At 42.4% G+C, this 22,286-nt stretch overlaps 1 protein-coding gene across 2 annotated transcripts; it reads left to right on the top strand.

Moving 5' to 3' along the window:
* The first annotated feature begins 223 nt into the window (after positions 1–223).
* On the top strand, positions 224–21,284 carry slc12a5b (solute carrier family 12 member 5b). Of its 2 annotated transcripts, none has more exons than XM_078253992.1 (25): positions 224–328; positions 480–620; positions 5,423–5,569; positions 6,522–6,576; positions 6,659–6,789; positions 7,226–7,473; positions 7,556–7,767; positions 7,861–8,028; positions 10,593–10,691; positions 10,841–10,898; positions 12,105–12,279; positions 12,501–12,619; positions 12,741–12,839; positions 13,557–13,676; positions 14,268–14,372; positions 14,509–14,677; positions 14,797–14,992; positions 18,387–18,556; positions 18,725–18,856; positions 19,063–19,170; positions 19,670–19,786; positions 20,039–20,205; positions 20,467–20,481; positions 20,579–20,712; positions 21,193–21,284. In XM_078253992.1, exons 1-25 carry the CDS (start codon positions 314–316, stop codon positions 21,282–21,284), a joined length of 3,192 nt encoding a protein of 1,063 aa, XP_078110118.1. In that variant the 5' UTR covers positions 224–313. The 2 variants fall into 2 exon arrangements, with proteins under 2 accessions (XP_078110118.1, XP_078110117.1); XM_078253991.1 differs by having other exon boundaries at positions 20,012–20,205.
* Positions 21,285–22,286: the final 1,002 nt, after the last annotated feature.

Raw genomic sequence — 22,286 nt, 5'->3', positions numbered from 1 at the left:
AAACCAAATGAAATCCTACATTAGTCCGTCTAATTTGAGTTGAGAGATTTTAGAGCACTATTCAGTATTAAATTCCAAATGATGGATATTTTTATCACAGTAATTTCATGTATTTACAATCTACTATTTATTGTGTTGTCAACATAATTGCATAATGTCTGTGTGCAGCTGTGAGTGAAGAAGACTCGGCTCTAAATCTGCCAGTTGGTCTTTCTGTGTTTCAGGTGATGGGAACCCCAAAGAGAGCAGTCCTTTCATTAACAGCAGTGCTGCCAGCGACACAGACAAGAGCCAGCAGTATGACGGCAAGAATATGGCTCTGTTTGAGGTGAGCATAGTTTTCACAACCCAGTAAACAACATGCAGATCATATCACAGGTCTAATATGACCGTGTGTGTGTGTGTGTGTGTGTGTGTGTGTGTGTGTGTGTGTGTGTGTGTGTGTGTGTGTGTGTGTGTGTGTGTGTGTGTGTTTGTAGGAGGAGATGGATACCAGTCCAATGGTCTCCTCTCTACTCAGCAGTCTGGCCAACTACTCCAACCTGCCGACAGGCAGCAAAGAGCACGAAGAGGCCGAGAATAACGAGGAGGGGGCTCGACCGTCTAAGAAACCTGTGAAGGTAGAGTACTGCGTGTGATCTGTTCATCCATCCAACCCTGCAGCAATCTGAATCAGAATCGTCAACTGAAAATCATGAAACTAACAGGAATCAGAGCGCAAACGTTTACATGTGCACTATGCTCCATTTTGTAAGCATCGTTGATTTGTTTTTCACTGTCCTCAATTTTAATCCTTAATTTCTGCTTTGCTTACATTTTTAGTCAACACAAAAGTCAACTGATTTTACTATGCATGCAAACCATCATTATTATAAGTGTGAATGCAGCTTTTAATTTGATCCAAACACACCTCTAACTGGACTGAGGAACAGATCAGTAGAATGGTTGAAATGAAAACCAGCACGCCATACACCACTGCAGCAGTGAAACTAAGTTATTACTTGGTATGGTTATTTCAATGCAGAGCTCTCAAGTGTTGCAAAAGCATTGACAAAAGACCGAAATGAGTGACTGTCACGCACTCCCGCCACACATTGTATTTCTCATGCGGAAAAACTATTTTATAATATATTTAATATGCCGCAGCGCCCCAAAATTTCTCTGGCGCGCCGCTTTCACTATGTAACCGGCAGGAATCAAGCGCGTCTCCCCTGGAGTTCTATTTCGTATAGGCTTCGCCCTCTAAGCCACGCTATGGGTTTATCCCTTCGTGCATGCGCAGTCGTGAAGATTTTCTTTCCCGCCCTTGCGTACCGCTCGGGCTTCAACTACGTCCGCAAATACTGTATATAAACAGAGCGGACCCGTTGCTCTGCTCCCACTTTTTCTTCAAACTAGCAGTATGAAGACAAGCTCAACTTCCAGCGGTGTTCGCCTCTGCCCCACCTGCCGGACCTCCATCCCCGCTGTGAGACCTGCCTTGGCGCCGCTTACGCCTCCTGCCAGTTCTGCATCCGCGGAAGCTTTTCTGCAGTGTCAGGCTAGCTGGGCAGACAGACGGCAATCCGTCAACACCCTGGATCCGCCGGAGGAAGGCTTTGTCGACGAGCACGAGTCCAATGGCTCGATTCCCTCGGATAACGCCTCTGTCACCGGCTGTCCCTCCTCCCCCCTGGGAGAACTGGGCCTCGAAACGGGGATCGATGCCCTCCCATTGCAGCTCTCCCCATCTCCGGAATGGCCAAGGGCACCGCTCCGGCGGTCTTCCCCTCTGCCTCAGGCGGCTCCACCCTCCACCGCTAAGACTCTCTTTTTGGATTTGCCGGAGAGTCATCAAAAGGCGACAGACCAGAGAGGCATAGCGCTCCCGGATGAGCTTCAAGCCCCCGCTCGCGACCTCTTGAGCGGGGATGTTTACGCTCAGGAGCCGCCCTCCTCACCGGCTCCACTCTGGCTGCGCTTCACAGAGCTTCGGCCGTTTGTGGAAGAGGCGCTCTCCCAGCCTGGGAAACTGAAGGCTCCCGTCTTTCGCTACGCCCCGTTTACTCGGGTTCAAGGCGACACAGAAGCGGGCTTCCCTTCGGTCCCCCCCCCCCTGGAGCAGAGCCTGGCGTCCATCTTGCTTCCAAAGGCCACTTTTTTCGGCCACCGAAAGCCTACACCTCCTTTGCCCCAGGATCAGGTATGTGCTCAGGTCACTGACCGGTCACACCAGTGTGCGGCCCAGGGTCTCGCGGCACAGAACAATATAGCTTTGCTAGCCTCCGCCGTCTCCGCCATGGACTTTACTCCAAGAGCTCTTCCTCTGGAGCTAGCCACGGAGATTGGCAAAGCTATGACCGCGATCCTCACCATGACCACGGCGTCAACGGTGGCGTTGTCCAGAGTCATGGCGTGGCAGTCTGTGGCCCAGCGAAACATCTGGCTCCACATGACACAGCTACCCACTGACATCAGACGCGAGCTTCTGTACAGCCCCATAGCTCCTGATGGACTATTTGGGCCCCGTCTACAGACAGTCACATCCCATTTGCACCGAGCGGAACGATTTTGAATGCTCGGCTCTTGGAAGGCGTGTCAGTCATGAAAGGAAGCACGCCACAGCCTCTGCTGCGGCTGCGTTTTCCCAGGCTGCGACAGCGACTGCCGGCCCCACATGACCGGCAGGCTTCACGGAGCCGGGGAACCATGAAGGTGGCCCCCACCTGGTCTAACCCACCCCCCGAGCCATCCAACAAACAGGGGAACAGGGTGCGGGGAACGTCTGTCCCTATACGGTTGAGAGCTGGAAACACGCTGCTTGCGGAGCTCCACCGCTCTCTCACTATGCAGACAGCGGGAGCAAACGCCCACCCACTACAATTAGCGCCGCTAACGCCGATATCCAGGGAGAAATATGGGGAATTGACCAAATATTAATCAATATTTGTTGTTTGCCAATATTTCGATTTCAAGGCCTGTCTGTACTTCACATTTATTTCCTCTGGCTGGTTTATTATGTATTGCCTCTCATCAGGGTTTATGTCAGGTCAGTTATCCTGCATTTGCTTGGTGAAGCACAATACAAGACAATAACCTGAATCCTCTTTGGGTTTTCCTCCAGTTTCTCTTGGGTTGTCCTGTCGTGCTTGGCTCTTTTTAGCCAAAATGTAAACTGATACCACTAGAGGATCTATAATAGACACAAGCCCAAATACACTTTGCTTATTGTTTTTGTTTTTTTACATACTGTATACAAAATTGTCTTTTTTAAATTTATTTTTTCCTTGTTGAGTATTTCTGCCCTCCCCATCCTATATTAATTACTATACGTTTTGTTTTCATGAAACTCTTCAGTTGTAAATATCCTGTAAAGAGAGGGCATAGTAAAGCCATCTATATAAAGATAATTTACAAAATGAATCCCATTTCTAATTACGCTCAAAAGGTCACATGTTTCATTGGTAGGACAATCTATGTGCGGTTTGTTACGCAGGGGACACAAAAGAAAGAGCGGATGTATAAATCTTTCCATCAAGGATATTTTCAGGTGTGTTATATTCTGTTGTCTTTTAATTTCACAACCTACGTACACAGGAGCAACTGTGTTCCCATATGCAGAGCGCGGGAGGCAGTGACCTGAGTCAGAAACCTGTAGGTACTGAGCTCATTAGCTGAAGCTCAGTCGACACTGCTGCCCTCAGTGACTGACTGGCTGTAACAACCTCATGGATACTGGATATTGGAATTATTCTGCTTTTAAGTTATTTCAGTGAAGCTTTTTGTCTCTTTCTTGCCGGCTCTTCTTCTTCTTGCCAGCTCTTCTGCTCTGTGAAAACTTCTTACATTTGGAAATACTTTCCATTTAAGCTTTCCCTCACTGGACATACAGTATGATGCAATTAGTACAAACTATTCATACTAAGATGTATATAGTGAAAGTAACTGCTTCATTATAATTTGGGCCTATTTACACGACAATTCTACACTGTACTTTAATTCCCCCTATTTAGGAGTGTATTAAACATTTTCGTTATGTTTAAAACACATTAAAACATTTAAAACAATTTGTCAACTATAACTCCTCATGTGGGTACCCATACGGGGGGAGGCTGTAGACAATGAATGACAATATAGTAAAACACAGTTGTAATAATAGAAAATATGTCTTCATTTGAGAAGTTATTATTGTTTTAATAGGTAGAGACTTTAATAAACACACGTGTCCTTATGGTTGCATATAGCTACCATAAAGTGTGTTATAAACCATTTATTATATGTTTATATACTGCTTATAAATGCTAAATAGGGGTATGCATTACAATAAAGTGTTGCTCATGCAAAGCAATAATACATTGAGGACCTGTATACCCTTTTGTAGCCTGGGAACAAGACGAATATGCGAGTTCATGTTTAATTTGCTCTGGCACATGCTCACATAACTTGCATTTGCGATTTAGTCAGCCTGGATGTCAGGCTAACCCTTTTGGACTCATTTGAGAAATGAAGTCTGCAGGGAAAGACACAGATGGAGAAGCTAAGCTATATGAAGACGCTACTCAGACTGAGTCACCCGAAAGATCCTGCAGCACGGGCAGTCAAGAGCGCCACAAGCTCCCTCTCACCGGCTTTTCCCCCGTAGACAAAACACAAGCAGTGACTTTGATGTGTCCGTTCATCTTTCAGCTCATTCTCATCACACATATCTCCTCATAGAGCGCTCTGCCAAATTTAAATGAGGCATAAGGACAAGCAAAGACTTAATCTAATAAATGATTTTGTTTTCTGGTGTATTCTTTACACTGTCACTTCTTTGATAGTGTTAAAAATGTAATATTGTCTGTCCTCTGCCTCCTCGTAGGAACTGCAACCAGACACAGTAGTTAAGGAATTTAAAAGGGATGTTAATCTTACACAAAAAAGGACAACATTTGGCCCAGTGGGTCAACTTTGTGGGGGCATTTATATTTTCTTCTACACATTGGCAGATACAAGCATGCAGAAATTGAGAGCTGTAACTCTCAACAATAAAACTGTGATCTTTGGATATATGTGTGTAGCTATTTATTATGCAAACTAAATGTTTGAATGCCAGCCAACAAAATCACTGACAGACACAATGAAGAAAAAAAACAATAAAGATGTATCTTCCCACTTCTCTGCAGAGGAAATAAACCCATTTCAAATGAACAAAGAGCTTGTTATCTTCTTCCCTTTAGGATTACAATCTCTGTCTTTGAAAAGAATAAACCCCTTTCTTTCTAATGTGCAGTGTTACGTCATTTCATGAATTTAAAAGGCAGAATAGATTTAAGGAGACAGAGACTGAACAACAAGGTGAACTCCTGACAGATTATAACCCCTATTTTAATCCATTCACATGGAAAGTAAGATGAAAGACACTACAACTTTGACTAATCACTTTCCATGTTTGTGTTCTCAGGCTCCACAGCTGGGCACTCTGATGGGTGTGTACTTACCGTGTATCCAGAACATTTTTGGTGTGATCCTCTTCCTGCGGATGACCTGGATGGTCGGGATTGGAGGCGTTTTAGGCTCCTTTGTGATTGTCTTCATGTGTTGCTCCACAGTGAGTAAAACTGCTGTTGTGTAACAAGACCTCTCTCTGTAACTAACTGCTGTGTGGCCGCGCAGAAAAGAGATGTTACATTAAATTTGTCTGTATGTGTTAAATTTAATGCAGGACAACAGAGATGTCAATCTAAAGGGGCTCAGCACACACATACCCAATTTGCGTAGTATGTGATTAAACTACAGGCTGTAATAATATATAACAGGCTAAATAATTATAATTTGCATTGCACAGATGCTGAAGGTGACATAGTAAATCCTGGCATAAGGCGGTCTGCCAATAAACCCACTAACACCCCACCACCACCACCACCACCATTCCTAGGAGCTAACTCCAAACATGCCTCAAAGGTGATTATTAAAATGCTAGAATTTAGTCTAAAATGTGGGAGGCAACAATGTAGAAATGCTAAAAATGGTTATATTCAATCTTCTATTGGATGGAATCTTATATTATTGTACAGGTACCTTAAAAGTGTACTCAACAAAAGTATTGGTATAGTATTTAGTAAATGTTATCAGTTTCTTTAAGTATGTGCCTAACTAGTCACATAGGCATCCCTGCGATGAACAATTAAACATGAGCAGATGAGTTAGACTCTTGTGCTGTTGGATGTTTTTATCTGCCTTCTCCCTCAGTTCATCAATGCCTCGCTGTTGGCCATATTAAATTTGAGGTGCCCACCTACTGCCTCTCAAAGTCCCTTAGTCTCGCATTGCCAGACCTATCTCCACAGCACTGTGTCAGCAATGAAATATGGTCTAGCTACAGCGCCTATCTATTTTGGGATAGGGGAAAAAACGCTCTGGCTTGTTACAAAAGTCCTGGGTGGCGCTAAGCCAGAATAGCGGAGATAGTAAGAGAGGAAGGACATCCGGTGCCAGATGTCAGGCTTCATCCCAGACAAAGAGTCCCCTAACCCTCCTCTGTTGTGTGCTGCTTTTTTCAGACGATGCTCACAGCCATCTCTATGAGTGCCATTGCAACAAATGGAGTCGTACCAGGTGAATGGATATCTAGGGGGATATATTACTGTGTTTGTGTGTGACAACAATGCACTGACTCTTCTGTGTTTGTGACGCACAGCTGGAGGTTCATATTACATGATCTCTCGCTCTCTGGGGCCTGAGTTTGGTGGAGCTGTTGGGATCTGCTTCTACTTAGGCACCACTTTTGCAGGTGCCATGTACATTCTTGGCTGTATTGAAATTCTGCTGGTAAGTAGCCTTAATTATCAAATAACTCACATTATTATTGTTTTGAATATTGTCTATACAGCATTATATATTGTCTATAGATGCCTTTTTCACCTCACACATGTTGACATGTCATAACAGGAAAAGCACACATGTAACTAATCACTAATTAGTCCTGTTATTGTGTATGCTGCTGTCTTACTTGTATGACTACAGGGACATTTAAAGAATATATGCAACATTAATTTATTCCCAATAGACCCATCAAGCAGAACTGGCATTGTTAAAAAGAAAATCTGATGTTGTCATTATCACAACACAGCATACCATTGTAACAAGAACATCTACTCATTGCAGTGAAAAACCATACCATACCAACCATACTCCACCACACATTGGCGTAATTCCTCCCTTCCTCTGCCTCCACTTTTCTCACTCCATCTTTCCATTCTTTCAGATTTATATCGTTCCTCAGGCAGCCATCTTTAAGATTGAGGGCCTTGAGGGGCAGGAGGCAGAGGCTGCTCTCCTCAACAACATGCGGGTGTACGGCACCATTGTGCTGAGCTTCATGGCACTGGTGGTGTTTGTGGGGGTCAAATATGTCAACAAGCTGGCGCTGGTATTCCTGGCCTGTGTCATCCTCTCCATCATGGCTGTCTATGGCGGAGTCATCAAGACCGCCATTGACCCTCCTGTATTCCCGTAAGTGACTCGTTCATTCACTGGTCAAAGTCCCCGTCGATGATCCGAGTATGTGACGCTGATGTGTTGACTTACTTTACAGCGTCTGCCTCCTGGGAAATCGAACTCTCATTTCGAAAGGATATGACGTCTGTGCAAAGGTCATCGAAATAGACAATGAAACCGTCACCACCAAACTGTGGATGTCCTTCTGTGATTCTGAGAATCTCAATGCCACTTGTGACGAATACTTTACCAACAACAATGTTAAAGAAATACAGGGCATCCCAGGGGTGACTAGTGGCATCCTGGCAGGTAAGAGATGCCTTATCAATAATACCATCATCATCATCAGTAGGAGGACCAATCCACCTCACATGCTCATTTAAATGCTCCTCTGTCTTTTAGAGAACCTGTTTGGTAACTACCTGGAAAAAGGGATGTTCCTGGAGAAGCGTGGGGTTGCATCAGAAGCAGATCCAGACAGTCCCGCAACCGGCTCCAACCGCTACGTCCTGGCAGACATCACCAGCTTCTTCACCCTGCTTGTTGGGATATACTTCCCATCTGTCACAGGTTAGCAGCAGAAAGGCCCAATGAAGAGACGTCTGAAGGCAAAAGAGGTCCTCTCCTGGTTGAGGGGCTGTCCTTATCCGATCTTTAACGCTGCTCTAATCTATGTTTTTATATTAACAATGGATCAAATGCAGTGTTGGTGGTTACTTTTAAAAAGTAGTGTTTGCTCATTACTCGTTACCTCTTAAAAAAGTAATCTGTTACTTTACCTAGTTACCCCCTATGGAAAGTAACTTTTTACTTTACTCGTTACTTTTACGTTACTTTTAAAAGCAGGGGTCTCTGGCAGAGACTGAAGTTAATTATACAAAAACTATCTTTGACCATAAAGCCAATCTATGTTTTATCAGTGTCAAGTGTCTGAACTACACTGCAGACTGGATTTTCTACTCACAGAGTGACGGCTGATTATGAACATTATGAACGAGTCCAGCACGGGTTGAATGCACATCAGCAGCTCATCGGCGTTACACGGTGTTAGTGTATACTATCAGGGGCGGTTCTACATTGAATTACACCCAGGGCGAGACCGAGACCCCCTTTGAGCGCCCAAATGCACAAATCCTTCATTAGAGCATTTGAAAAACACACTTAAGAGAATCCAGTTAACTATTGCAATTACAACAGGAAACAACAACTTACAACTTTTTTTTAAGCTCCACAATGAACACAATTCTGCACAAAATATGACAGTATAGGTTATCAGAACTTAAAATAAATATACACTATATACATAAATGTGCCAACAATATATACAATAATAAAAAATTTAACAAGATTAATAAATTAATAAAACGGTATACTCCTCATGAATCATAAAACAAGCTATATATATATATATAGCGTTTGTCTGCCTAAGCAGATAGAAAAGCTACAATTCTCGTTAAGAAAGTTTGCATGATGTGCAACGTTTATATAGGGTACTAATGCAATCATACAGTAAAGCATGCCTACGTCTTTTATTGTTGTAGTGTTTTATCAAGGGGCAGTGTTTTAAGGGGAGTTGTGCTTACCGCAGGTTCTACCCTCACTCCCTCATCTCTGTCTCTCTCCTCCTGAGTCTCCTCACTGTGCATGCCACTGCCACTGCCGCCGACACCGACACCACCACCACTATCATCAGCCAAGGGAGCTGATGAAGGTCCTGCTACTGCCGAAAACATGTCTTTTCGCTTTTTTCTTTTATCTGAGCCGCTTGGGTAACTTTGTTTTATTTTCGCGTTTAGACCATTGACATAAAAGAAAGGTTTAGACTCGTCTTGCTCCGTCTCTGTGTACTTCCGAGTTCTCCTGTCACCGTGTGTTTATCTTTCGCGCGGGCCCGCACCTTTATGGACTATTGTCGTAGACACATGCAGCCTCTTTTCTGGAAATCCTTGCGTGTCCGTGCAACCGACAACTGCGTGTATCTATGAGGCCATCTCCACGGCATCCATCTGTGAGATTGTCAGCTTTGTGTCTGCCTGGCTCAGAGCGCCGTCCAGCAAAAAGTCACCAAGTTTAAAAAGCTCTCAAAAGTTAGCTTTGGCTGCTTCTCGCTTGCCATGATTACTCTGCTACCAGCCTCTGTCACATCCCGTGTGGAGCGTGTGAGCGCGCAGCTGAGAAGGCAGTGTCGCTGTCAAATCTGTCCTTGGGAAAACGTTGCGCCAAATTGAAAAAGGAACTACGTTTCATTACCAAATTTTCAGTAGTAGCGCATTACACTACTTTTTACCCGAAAAAGTAGTTACGTTACTGTTACTTTGTACTTTGTAACGCGTTACACCCAACACTGATCAAATGTAATATCATAGAGGTAGTAATGAACCAACTAAGAATTGTCACAGACTCTGCAGGTCTGATCAACTCAACTCAGTATTTCAGAGTCTTTTAAACTTCTTGTTTCAGTTTGTTGTTCCACTTTAATTATTGAAGAGACCTTAATCAGTGTCATTCCTAGATGCAGACAAGGAGATGTTTTCAGTGAAGTGGAGCGTTTTGTAGCTAAAGAGATAGATATTTTTCTTTAAAGAAGAGAGATGATTGGACTTCATCAGGTGGCCAAAAAGTTGACTCTAAATGAATGTTAATGTTACTATGTGTCTACTGGAAGTGTTAATAACAAGAACTAACAAGTTCGCCAAATCAACTTTGTAAGGTGATAATATGTCAATGTTGTGTTTACAATTTGTTTCTGCTGCTCTCAAGTGGCCAAATCAATCACTTTTTGCCGTTTATGAGGATGGGGGAAGTTATTTTTGTCGCTCCCCACTCCCTGCTGTGCTGCATTTGCTGTACCGTTTGGGGAGACAAGGTCAGAGCCTAGATACCAAACATCTACACTGTACATTTTCTACATTCACATATAATCTATTCCAAAAGTGAGTTGAGACATAGTTAGAGAGTACATTTTACAGCTGTACCATCTTTCCAAAAGCAGATGTGTCCACGCTGAAAACTTAATTATTGTGATTCTGGTGAAATGACTCCAGTGGACAAACTAGAGAGAAAGAAAAATAAATAGTAACTCCCTATGCAGGTAAATAACCAATGATTATTTCATCTTGGTTCATCTCTCACAGGTATCATGGCAGGCTCCAACCGCTCTGGAGACTTGCGTGATGCTCAGAAGTCGATCCCCATCGGCACGATTGCAGCCATCACGACCACATCTATTGTGTGTATCCTTCACTTGGCCGAGGTTGTTATAAAAATAAACTGTGTAGATATGAAAGTGCTGATTGAGGACTTTTCTATAACCTTTTTCATAGTATTGTAATATTTGTATTAAACATTACCAATAATACATTTCTTAACAGCTTTTCCCCAGACATGTCCAGTGTGGTGCTGTTTGGTGCCTGTATAGAAGGAGTAGTCCTAAGGGACAAGTGAGTGTAATGATTAAGATTGAAATATATTATAAAATGATTAATATTATTATTATTATTAAATATTATTATTATTATTATTATTATTATTATTATTATACTGTACATTATTAGGTTTTTTTGATTATGTATTTATTTATTTTTATCAAAGTCCATATTCAATAATGTCGCTAAATCCCGACGCCAAACAGGGATAGACCAATCATAGCTTGTGCTACGGTTCGTAGCTAAGTCAAGTTTTGGAGTTCTCTGCATGTGTTCATGGGGCTGTAGCAACGTATGGGCTGTAGTCAGAGAGATCCATTGATTAGGTTGCACAGTGGTTTCTTTTTTCTACCCACTCCATACTGATAAATATTGGAAATATTAACAATAAAGCATACATCTATGCTTTTTCTTGCTTGTGCAAACTAAGCAGCCAAAATATAGTTATGTCTTCCACATGGATCATCAACTGGTGTGGATGCAAACTTTTTGCCCAGGACATGCAGCTTTATAGCATGATATCATGTACTGTATGTAGCCATAATAATGCATATTTAAGGACTCTTTGGGTTCTTCTTTAAAAAGGAGTCAGCTGACAACATTAAAAGATTAGTTGGAGATTTGTATCCAACTTGTGAAGCTAATGTTCCCTAGCTGAAGCTAATAAATATCTGCTAGAAAACTGACAGGAGTGATTTCAGGCAACAAAATCGACTCTCGCCAGCTAGAAATGAGAAGCCTGCTTTTGTGTTCCCCTTTGTCTGAAATCAAAGACCCATTGTTTTGAAAACTACTTAGCTAAGAATTTCGAGTGGTTAATCTGCCCAGCCTTTTGTTTTCTGTGTGCCAACCAACCCTTGACATGCGGGCTTAGCAAACGGTCATATATCCAGTTATACTGTATATCAGTTTAAAAACATAGAAATAGTTCCAGTGAGCCTGGGTAGCTCATCTAGTTGAGCGTGCGCCCCGTGTACAGCAGATCGGTCTTTGCCACACACTGGGTTCTGCTCCGACCTGCGGCCCTTTGCTGCATGTCATTCCCCCTCTCTCTCCCCTTTCATTTCTTCAGCTGTCCTATGAAATAAAGGCCTAAAATGCGCAAAAAATACTCTCTAAAAAAAAAAAAACATTAAATAGACATAGTTTATCTGAATGAATTGTGAACAAGTCAATGTGTGTTAGAGCTTCTGAGTATTTTGTCTTAACCTTTCTCCACAGGTTTGGTGAAGGGGTCAATGGAAACCTGGTGATTGGGACTCTGGCATGGCCATCTCCATGGGTCATTGTGTTTGGCTCCTTCTTTTCCACTTGCGGAGCAGGACTCCAGAGTCTGACTGGAGCTCCACGTCTCCTACAGGCCATCTCTCGAGACGGCATCATCCCATTTCTTAGAGTGTGTACACATGTAGCATTCAAATGCATCTCTATGATAAAAGCAGAAAAAGTGTTTCAGACTTCTCAGACAGCCAGATCTTTTATGGAGGCATGTGTATTTGTTGTATCGTTAGGCTGCAGAAACAAACATGATAAAGTCCCATACTACAGGTATAGCACTTCATGTCCAAGAAGGTGCTATGAAAAGTGATTTATTTTAATCCTTTTATGTTGCTGCAGGTGTTTGGGCACGGCAAGGCCAATGGAGAGCCCACCTGGGCCCTTCTGCTCACAGCTAGCATCTGTGAGATTGGCATCATCATTGCCTCACTGGATGCAGTTGCACCCATCCTCTCTATGTGAGTAAATTTTAACATCACACACACACATGTTCATTGCTGTGCAGGCCTACTGTAGTTAGGATACCTCTTTTTGTCTCACTTGTGTGTCTTTTTTATTTTTTTCTCTTCCTCTCTTTAGGTTCTTCTTGATGTGCTACATGTTTGTCAATCTTGCCTGTGCCCTACAGACTTTACTGAGGACGCCAAACTGGAGGCCGCGCTTTAAGTTCTACCACTGGTGAGTTTGTGTTAAAAAAATAATAAAAATAAAACATACATTTAATAATAATGATTTATATTTATATAACACAAGGACAAAACATCGACTTTACAGAGTTGACAATACATACAACACAGGATGAATAACAACTGGGGAAAACAGAGCTAAGGGAGGTTGTAGGCTGTGGTGAACAGGTGGTGTGTCCAGGGATGAAGCATTGCGGACATCTGCAGGGAGGGTGTTCCAGAGGGTCGGGGCTGCAACACTGAAGGTACAGAGTCTGGTGTGGGGAATGGAGAGCAGGCCAGAGTCTGTGGACCGGAGGTTTCAGGGTGGGGTGTATGGATGGAGGAGGTCGGAGAGGTACTGTGGGGCCAGGGCATGGAAGGATTTGTAGGTGAGAAGGAGGGTTTTATATTTGATGCAGCACTTGATTGGGAGCCAGTGAAGGTGGATGAGGGTGCCTACTGTAATGCCTGCATTTGACACAAATTCTAGGAGGAGACATTTTCAGTTACAGAAGGCACCTGTGAGATGACAACATTAACTTGTGCTGTGTGCACAAATCACCTTGGAAAGCTGAAGCCTGTCTATCTGTAATCCAGCATGTATTACATAAAACAAATATAAACATTTCTATATACAAGCTGTGGTCAATGCTGTGTTCCAGCCAGCGGTGTGAAGCCGATAGAAATTCCCCGTTAGACCAAACGTGTGATGTCCTGTCTTCTGCAGGGCTCTGTCTTTCTTGGGTATGAGCCTGTGCCTGTCGCTCATGTTCATCTGTTCCTGGTATTACGCCATAGTCGCCATGGGTATCGCCACCTGCATCTACAAATACATTGAGTTCTGCGGGTAAGTAATCACAGTGGTGGAAGAAGTATTCAGATCTTTTATTTAAGTAAAAGTAACAATACTACAGTGTACAAATACTGCATCCGAATTTTTACTTAAAGATTTAGTGCATAACTTTTTGATATTAATAAACATCCGTTACATTCAAGCCATTGCAAAATGAGTTGCTACAAAGCTAATTAAGACTTTCAGCTCCACAAAACTCTCTCTGTATTTCTCAGTATGGCTATGTTCAGAAGATTGTGTCGTCCGGTACCTTTCCCGCGCAGAAACTCGAGTGATGATAATTACCTCTTCTGAAGAGTCCATCATGTTTTTTAAATCCTCCGTGTCCTCCTTGGCTACTTGCAACTGTGTGGAGGAGGGGCGGGGAGTGGGCAGCGGGAGCAGGGAGCGGGGGCGGGGGAGATCACAGAAGTCTTGTATCATGTGGACGCGCTGACAGTTTTGTTGTCATTAATTAGAATTCCTCATGGGGCGACAGAAACTATGCACTATAGCTTTAAGTTAAAGTAAAAATGTATTAGCATGAAAATATACTCAAAGTAAGTATTAAGTAAGTGAAAGTACTCCTAATGTGCTTTGTCACAGAGCAGAGAAGGAGTGGGGTGACGGGATACGTGGCATTTCTCTCAGTGCTGCACGCTTCGCTCTCATGAGGCTGGAGGAGGGACCGCCACACACCAAGAACTGGAGGTCAGTCCATGCATCTTCAACTTTTAAACTGGAACCGTTGAATCCAAAATACTAAAATAATAGATAATAATAAAAATAGTAATGTCTTAACCTTACTGAGATGAGTCATTTACTTGGTGCTTTGTTTTTTTGTCAGGCCTCAGATCCTGGTTCTGGTGAGCGTGGATACTGAGCAGAACGTAGAGCAGCCTCGTCTGCTCTCTCTGGCCAATCAACTGAAAGCAGGGAAAGGTCTGACCATCGTTGGCACTTCAGTTCAAGGAACCTTCCTCGACAACTACACTGAGGCTCAGAGAGCAGATCAGGTTCTTCTTCTAATCTCTAACACATACACGTTGACTTGTGATATTTAAACACAGTGGATTATTATCACTAAACTCTCACAGACACTAACAGCTGTCTTCCCCTCTCTGTGAATTTATAGTCGTTGCGTAAGTTAATGGAGACAGAGAAGGTGAAGGGCTTCTCTCAGGTGGTCATCTCCTCCAATCTGAGAGATGGGACGTCCCACCTGATCCAGGTTGGAGGACTGGGAGGTCTGAAGCACAACACTGTGTTGGTCAGCTGGCCCCGAAACTGGAAACAGCCTGAGTACCACCAGCAATTCAGGAACTTTATTGGTAAGTCTGAAACAATATAAATAACATAATAAATGTCTTAAATAATAGTTAATAAATGTTAGTTTTATGTGATTTCCTTCCTAATCTATTCAACATTGATTATCCTGATCATTGAGCATATATGATTAAAAGCGGCCTGTTCAGAAAACAGCTAGGAATACATTGCCCTTTAACTACGATGGTTACAGCTATCCAAGTTAATAGATCTTTTATCAATCTGTCATTCTCTAGAAATTATCTGTGATCAGTTCCCCTCTGATTAGCCTGCCCAAAGATTCTTTAATTTTTGATGGTGAGATTTTTGTGGGACATTTTCTTCATCCTGTGTCAAGGGTTTAAGGTGAAGATTAATTTTTCATTTTTACTGTAAGATGTCCCATTCGGTTTATATTTTGGTCATGATTCTTTAAAGGTCCCATGGCATGAAATTTTCACTTTATGAGGTTTTTTAACATTAATATGCGTTCTCCCAGCCTGCCTATGGTCCCCCAGTGGCTAGAAATGGCGATAGGTGTAAACCGAGCCCTGGGTATCCTGCTCTGCCTTTGAGAAAATGAAAGCTCAGATGGGCCGATCTGGAATCTTGCTCCTTATGAGCTCATAAAGAGCAAGGTTACCTCCCCTTTCTCTGCTTTGGCCGACCAGAGAATTTGGCCAACCCATGAGAGAGAGGCATCATGGCTTTCAAACGAGCAAAGTGGCAGTTGGTCAAGGCCAAATCAAGGTCAAGGCTAAATTTATTCTTGTATTTCTATTTTCTTTTATTGGCGCATATACGTTGGGGAAACGTATGACGAGCTGCATGTCCCCTGCCCTTTGCCATAATGTGCAACGTAACGCATGCGTTATGCCTTATGTGCTCGCACTCACATACAGTGGGGCAAAAAAGTATTTAGTCAGCCACCAATTGTGCAAGTTCTCCCACTTAAAAAGATGAGAGAGGCCTGTAATGTTCATCATAGGTACACTTCAACTATGAAAGACAAAATGAGGAAAAAAAATCCAGAAAATTACATTGTAGGATTTTTAATGAATTTATTTGCAAATTCCTCGGGAAAATAAGTATTTGGTCACCTACAAACAAGCAAGATTTCTGGCTCTCACAGACCTGTAATTTCTTCTTTAAGAGGCTCCTCTGTCCTCCACTTGTTACCTGTATTAATGGCACCTGTTTGAACTTGTTATCAGTATAAAAGACACCTGTCCACAACCTCAAACAGTCACACTCCAAACTCCACTATGGCCAAGACCAAAGAGCTGTCAAAGGACACCAGAAACAAAATTGTAGACCTGCACCAGGCTGGGAAGACTGAATCTGCAATAGGTAAGCAGCTTGGTGTGAAGAAATCAACTGTGGGAGCAATTATAAGAAAATGGAAGACATACAAGACCACTAATAATCTCCCTCGATCCGGGGCTCCACGCAAGATCTCACCCCGTGGGGTCAAAATGATCACAAGAACGGTGAGCAAAAATCCCAGAACCACACAGATCTAGTGAATGACCTGCAGAGAGCTGGGACTAAAGTAACAAAGGCTACCATCAGTAACACACTACGCTGCCAGGGACTCAAATCCTGCAGTGCCAGACGTGTCCCCCTGCTTAAGCCAGTACATGTCCAGGCCCGTCTGGAGTTTGCTAGAGAGCATTTGGATGATCCAGAAGAGTATCGGGAGAATGTCATATGGTCAGATGAAACCAAAATAGAACTTTTTGGTAAAAACTCAACTCGTCGTGTTTGGAGGGGAAAGAATGCTGAGTTGCATCCAAAGAACACCATACCTACTGTGAAGCATGGGGGTGGAAACATCATGCTTTGGGGCTGTTTTTCTGCAAAGGGACCAGGACGACTGATCCGTGTAAAGGAAAGAATGAATGGAGCCATGTATCGTGAGATTTTGAGTGAAAACCTCCTTCCATCAGCAAGGGCATTGAAGATGAAACGTGGCTGGGTCTTTCAGCATGACGATGATCCTAAACACACCGCCCGGGCAACGAAGGAGTGGCTTCAGAAGAAGCATTTCAAGGTCCTGAGTGGCCTAGCCAGTCTCCAGATCTCAACCCCATAGAAAATCTTTGGAGGGAGTTGAAAGTCTGTGTTGCCCAGCGACAGCCCCAAAACATCACTGCTCTAGAGGAGATCTGCATGTAGGAATGGGCCAAAATACCAGCAACAGTGTGTGAAAACCTTGTGAAGACTTACAGAAAACATTTGACCTCTGTCATTGCCAACAAAGGGTATATAACAAAGTATTGAGATGAAATTTTGTTATTGACCAAATACTTATTTTCCACCATAATTTGCAAATAAATTCATTAAAAATCCTACAATGTGATTTTCTGGATTTTTTTTTCTCATTTTGTCTCTCATAGTTGAAGTGTAGCTATGATGAAATTTACAGGCCTCTCTCATCTTTTTAAGTGGGAGAACTTGCACAATTGGTGGCTGACTAAATACTTTTTTGCCCCACTGTATATAAAAGCATCCAAAGAGCACCATGTCATGGGACATTTAATAACCAAATGTAAGGGTTCCTTATAAGGAATATTTGTTTTTGTTATTTATGGTTTTATATAAAAAAATGAATATTGATATATCTATCATTTTTTTAAACTCTCAAATACGATCAGTATCAGCTTCTATAATCCAGTATTGTTCAGGCTCTAGACTTTTATGACTAGACTTTTTTTTATTTATCAGCAATTAACACCATCACCAGAGAAATACCTCCCTTGATAGGTTGAATGTTAAGTCTGCATGCTTTCAAAGATATCTTATACAATATTACATAAGGTTATTATGTATGTGTGTGTGAACTTCACATGCCAACAGAATGATTGTTGATGTTGGATGCCCCATGTGTGGTGAAGAGTTATGGGAAACATCTAGGTATGACACCATGACAGGATCGGGAGGCCATGAGAAATAATATTCTCCAGGTGTACCTATTATGCTTTGTGCGAAGGAGAGCTGAATAACAACTTATGTAACATTCACCTGTGACCTTTGGAGGGGGCCTACCCGACAGCAGACACCACCAACATGTGGGACCCTAAATTTGTTATGACTATGTGATTGACAAGTGGTTCTCCAGATGTGAGGCCCAACAGTATAAAGAGAGTCTGTTCATTTAGTGTTCAGTGAGAAACTGTTTTGTGCAGGATCTGTGCATGCAACTGTTTTCTCCCTCTCGAGAGTGTATGTTACAGATATGAATACAGTAAAGCTGCATCTAATCTGAAGACATCTGACTCGGTCATCTTTGAAGTCTCCTCAATCCACTTCCAGATATCATCCCTTACTGTCTAATGGGATGAATTAAACAAAGTGAGGTAACCCTTTCCCAGGCCCTTCATTATATTTTATAAGAAATCCATTCTCTCCCTCTTGCAGAGGTGGTTAGAGAGACAACTGTAGCTAGTCTGGCCTTGTTGGTTCCTAAAAATATCTCCAGCTACCCGTCCAATGGAGAGCGTTTCACTGAAGGCTACATAGATGTGTGGTGGATTGTCCATGATGGAGGCATGTTGATGCTCCTGCCCTTCCTGCTGCGCCAGCATAAGGTAGGAAACAAGACACTATGACATATTCTTTAAATTTGAGGTTTTTATATGATGAGAAAAAAACTAAATGATGAACACAAGTTACGAAGGACGCAGTGTAGAGGGTTAAAAAGAACACTGAGAAAACATTTTGTTCATCATCTGTCAATGTTCCTGTTTGTCCCGTAGGTGTGGAGGAAGTGCAAGATGCGCATTTTCACTGTAGCTCAGATGGATGACAATAGTATCCAGATGAAGAAAGACCTCATCACCTTCCTCTATCACTTGCGCATCGATGCTGCGGTGGAAGTGGTGGAGATGGTGAGAGACTTGTCTGACACATAATCTGAGTTCCCAAATGAGAGGATCCCAGAGAAGAGGATTTTTGTTTTGGAAACTTTGTTGAACATAGTTCTGAGATAAACCTAGTTTTTATCCATAGAACCAAACTTTCTTCCATAAAATGTCTCCTGTTTCAGTACTTGACAACTGTATGATAAATGAAAAATGTCTTTTTCGCTTTAAAGGTTGACAATGATATCTCAGCCTACACCTATGAGAAGACACTGATCATGGAGCAACGATCACAGATCCTCAAACAGATGCATCTGACCAAGAATGAGATGGAAAGAGAGGTAAACCAGAAAAGTTTGTAACTAAATTTAATTTACAGAATGGAACATCCTGAAATTTTAGTCAACATTGGAGCTTGATAAACATGACATTAATGTTTATCATTACACATTCATGCACATGTGCTGTTTTGTCATAGATATTCACTCTCAAAAATTAACTGATTCTGCAATAGTTATAGGTGTGTGTGTGTGTGTGTGTGTGTGTGTGTGTGTGTGTGTGTGTGTGTGTGTGTGTGTGTGTGTGTGTGTGTGTGTGTGTGTGTGGATCTGATATTTGTTTGAGTGAGGACAGTGTATGTAACTGAACAGCAAGATAGAGTGAAGATGGGATATCTGTAAATACATGTGATTTTAGACATTTTCATTATCACTCAGATCTAGGGCAGGGAATTGGTTTATAATAAGCTGTCTGGAGTTGTTTTCGATGATCAAAGGGTTAATTCCAGAGTGAAATTACAAATTGAACCAAATCCATGTCCTTACTTATTTATAACTATAGATTCAGAGCATTACGGATTCATCCCGTGGGTCCATTCGGCGCAAAAACCCATCTGCCTTGTGCTCACATCACAGCACTGATGAAGGAGCCAGCGTGGCAGAACAACCAGAAGATGAGGTAATGCTTCCATGGCCTTCAGCAGAATAACTTTAATTTACAGTACCTCTGTCCTCATTCCCGCCAAACCTGTTGTCTGTCTGTGCTCTGGCTTGGGCAGAATCTTCTGATTGTGCTATTGTGTTTTATCTCATCACGAGAGCAGCTATCACAGCAAGTTTCACCTACACTGACAAGTGTCTTTTTTCTCTCTTTCACTGTCATGTCATGGTGTCCCTCTCTCAGTCTGTGGCTGTCTCCAACCCAAAAGAGGTTCAGCTGATTTACAGTAAGAACACCTCCACACCAACCAGTCCAACGTCTCCCACTGCGCCTGCAGGGGGCGCTACGACCTGGACGGACAACAAGGGTGCAGACAAGGGGAAGACCCTTTTAGCAGCCAACCCGGAGGCGGGTAAAGACCTCTTCAACATGAAGCCGTGAGTGACCTGTCAGTTTCACTCAGCTTCCAGCACAGGAAGCAGACATGACACATGACATGCACACAGGGACATGGATCAGTGGTATATATTTGTGTATATTGACCTATCTTCCAGAGTTGAAAGAGATACATTATGTTTCTGCACATGTGACGAAAAAAACTTTGAACTTAAACCACAAACAAATACAGCGTCCTGTGTGAGTACATGTCCTGTTTGTAATTCACTGGAATTATTTCCCCCCCTTACATGCTGCTGCAGGGAATGGGAGAACTTGTAAGTACTAACATTCTGTAGCCATACCTATTGTGTGAGCTGAGCAGCTGACAGAAGGATTTGTAAATCCTATGTGGCCTACTGTTTCTTGCATCAGGAGCCAGGTCGACGTGAGGCGCATGCACACAGCGATGCGGCTTAATGAGGTCATCACGAAGAAGTCCAAGGAAGCAAAACTTGTCCTGCTCAACATGCCTGGACCACCCAAGAACCGTGTGGGCAATGAAAACTGTATCCTACATAATATATATATGACATATTGCAGATGAAATTATTCTTGCAGCAAGGCAGCTTAAAAACATAAACATTGTTGTAGCAAGTTAAGGTGGAGCTAGCTTTACATACTTTTTATACAGATAATTTAGTCTTAATGGTATCTAATCCAGTTAGACTTGCCCCCCTCCCAAGTGTCAGAAGATAAATCTGAGGGGTCACAACATGATTAATCAGACAGGAAGGCAGAAAAAACTTCTGCTACAAATATCTGTTTTCATTTTTGGGACTTTAATCTTTGCTGCTTTGGGATGATAATGATGGTTTCATTTTTTTTTATTTCATTTTTTAATCTGCAAAGTAACAAGTAAAGCTGTAAAATAAATGTAGTGGAGTTAAAAGATAAACGATCAAAGTAATGAATAAATGGTTTAACTCAACAGCTAAAACTTATGTCATGTAAGGAAACTATATTCCTTCACTGTGATTGTCTCTCAGACATGGAGTTCCTTGAGGTGCTCACTGAAGGTCTCAATCGGGTCCTCCTGGTGCGTGGAGGTGGACGTGAGGTCATCACCATCTACTCCTGAAGGGCTTTAAGGCCGTTTAATGCCGCCTACACGGACTCAGCCCTTTCTATATTGTTCCAGAAAATTCCTTCTACACCCTCCGTCTATTCATTTAACCTTAACCGTTAGCCCACATGAAGAATTGTGCAACAGTCACTTCTCTGTGCTGATAACAGCAGATGAGTTTATGGTTTGTTCTGACAGTTTATTGCACAAGACTCTTAGCTTCACTTGTTCTCAGATAATGGAAGGTTTTCGTTCTTTTTTCTGATATTTAAGTCAACTTTCAGTCCTTTTGCTTTTGTTCTTGGTTATTTGTAAAAGAGGAATGTTTTTGTTTGTTTTTGATTTTTATGTTATTTATTTATTTGTTGATGTTATTTATGTATTTAATAATCTAATCAAGTCTTTCTTTGTCCTGGCCTGTTTTTGTCTTCCATTGTACGGTTGGAAGCACACGTGTTAATAGAAGAGATGTAAGGATATTAATTCATAGTGTAAAAAGGGTTGGATGAGAACCTTCCTATGTTCATGCAATACATTCACATTATTAATTGTTGTATTAAAGCTATAGTGCGTAGTTTCTGTCACCCCCATGACGAATTCTAAGTAATGACAACAACACTGTTGGCGCATCCACATGCCGCAAGCCTTCAATGATCGCACACCACCCCACCCCTCCTCCACGCAGTTGCTAGTAGTGTTTAACCGGACTCTTCAGAAGAGGTAATTATCTTGTAATTTGTATGTTCTTTGTCTCTCAAAAGCTGAACGCTGCTGTTGTCCTTTCTCAGTGGTGATGTAAAACGCATCACTCAAGCTTCACTCAAGTCGCCAGTCGACACCATTTTGTAAACATAGCCATACAAAAACTGAGAGTTTTGTGGAGCTGATAGTCTTAATTAGCTTTGTACTCATGTTGCAATGGCTTGAATGTAACGGACGTTCATTAATATAAAATAGTTGCGCACTAGCTTTAAAAAAACAGAGGTGGGAGCTGTGTGTACATTCACCACTAGTTTG

This window comes from Sander vitreus, chromosome 7 (assembly GCF_031162955.1).
Source record: "Sander vitreus isolate 19-12246 chromosome 7, sanVit1, whole genome shotgun sequence".
Taxonomy (NCBI): Eukaryota; Metazoa; Chordata; class Actinopteri; order Perciformes; family Percidae; genus Sander; species Sander vitreus.
This window is presented reverse-complemented; position numbering and strand designations above follow the sequence as displayed.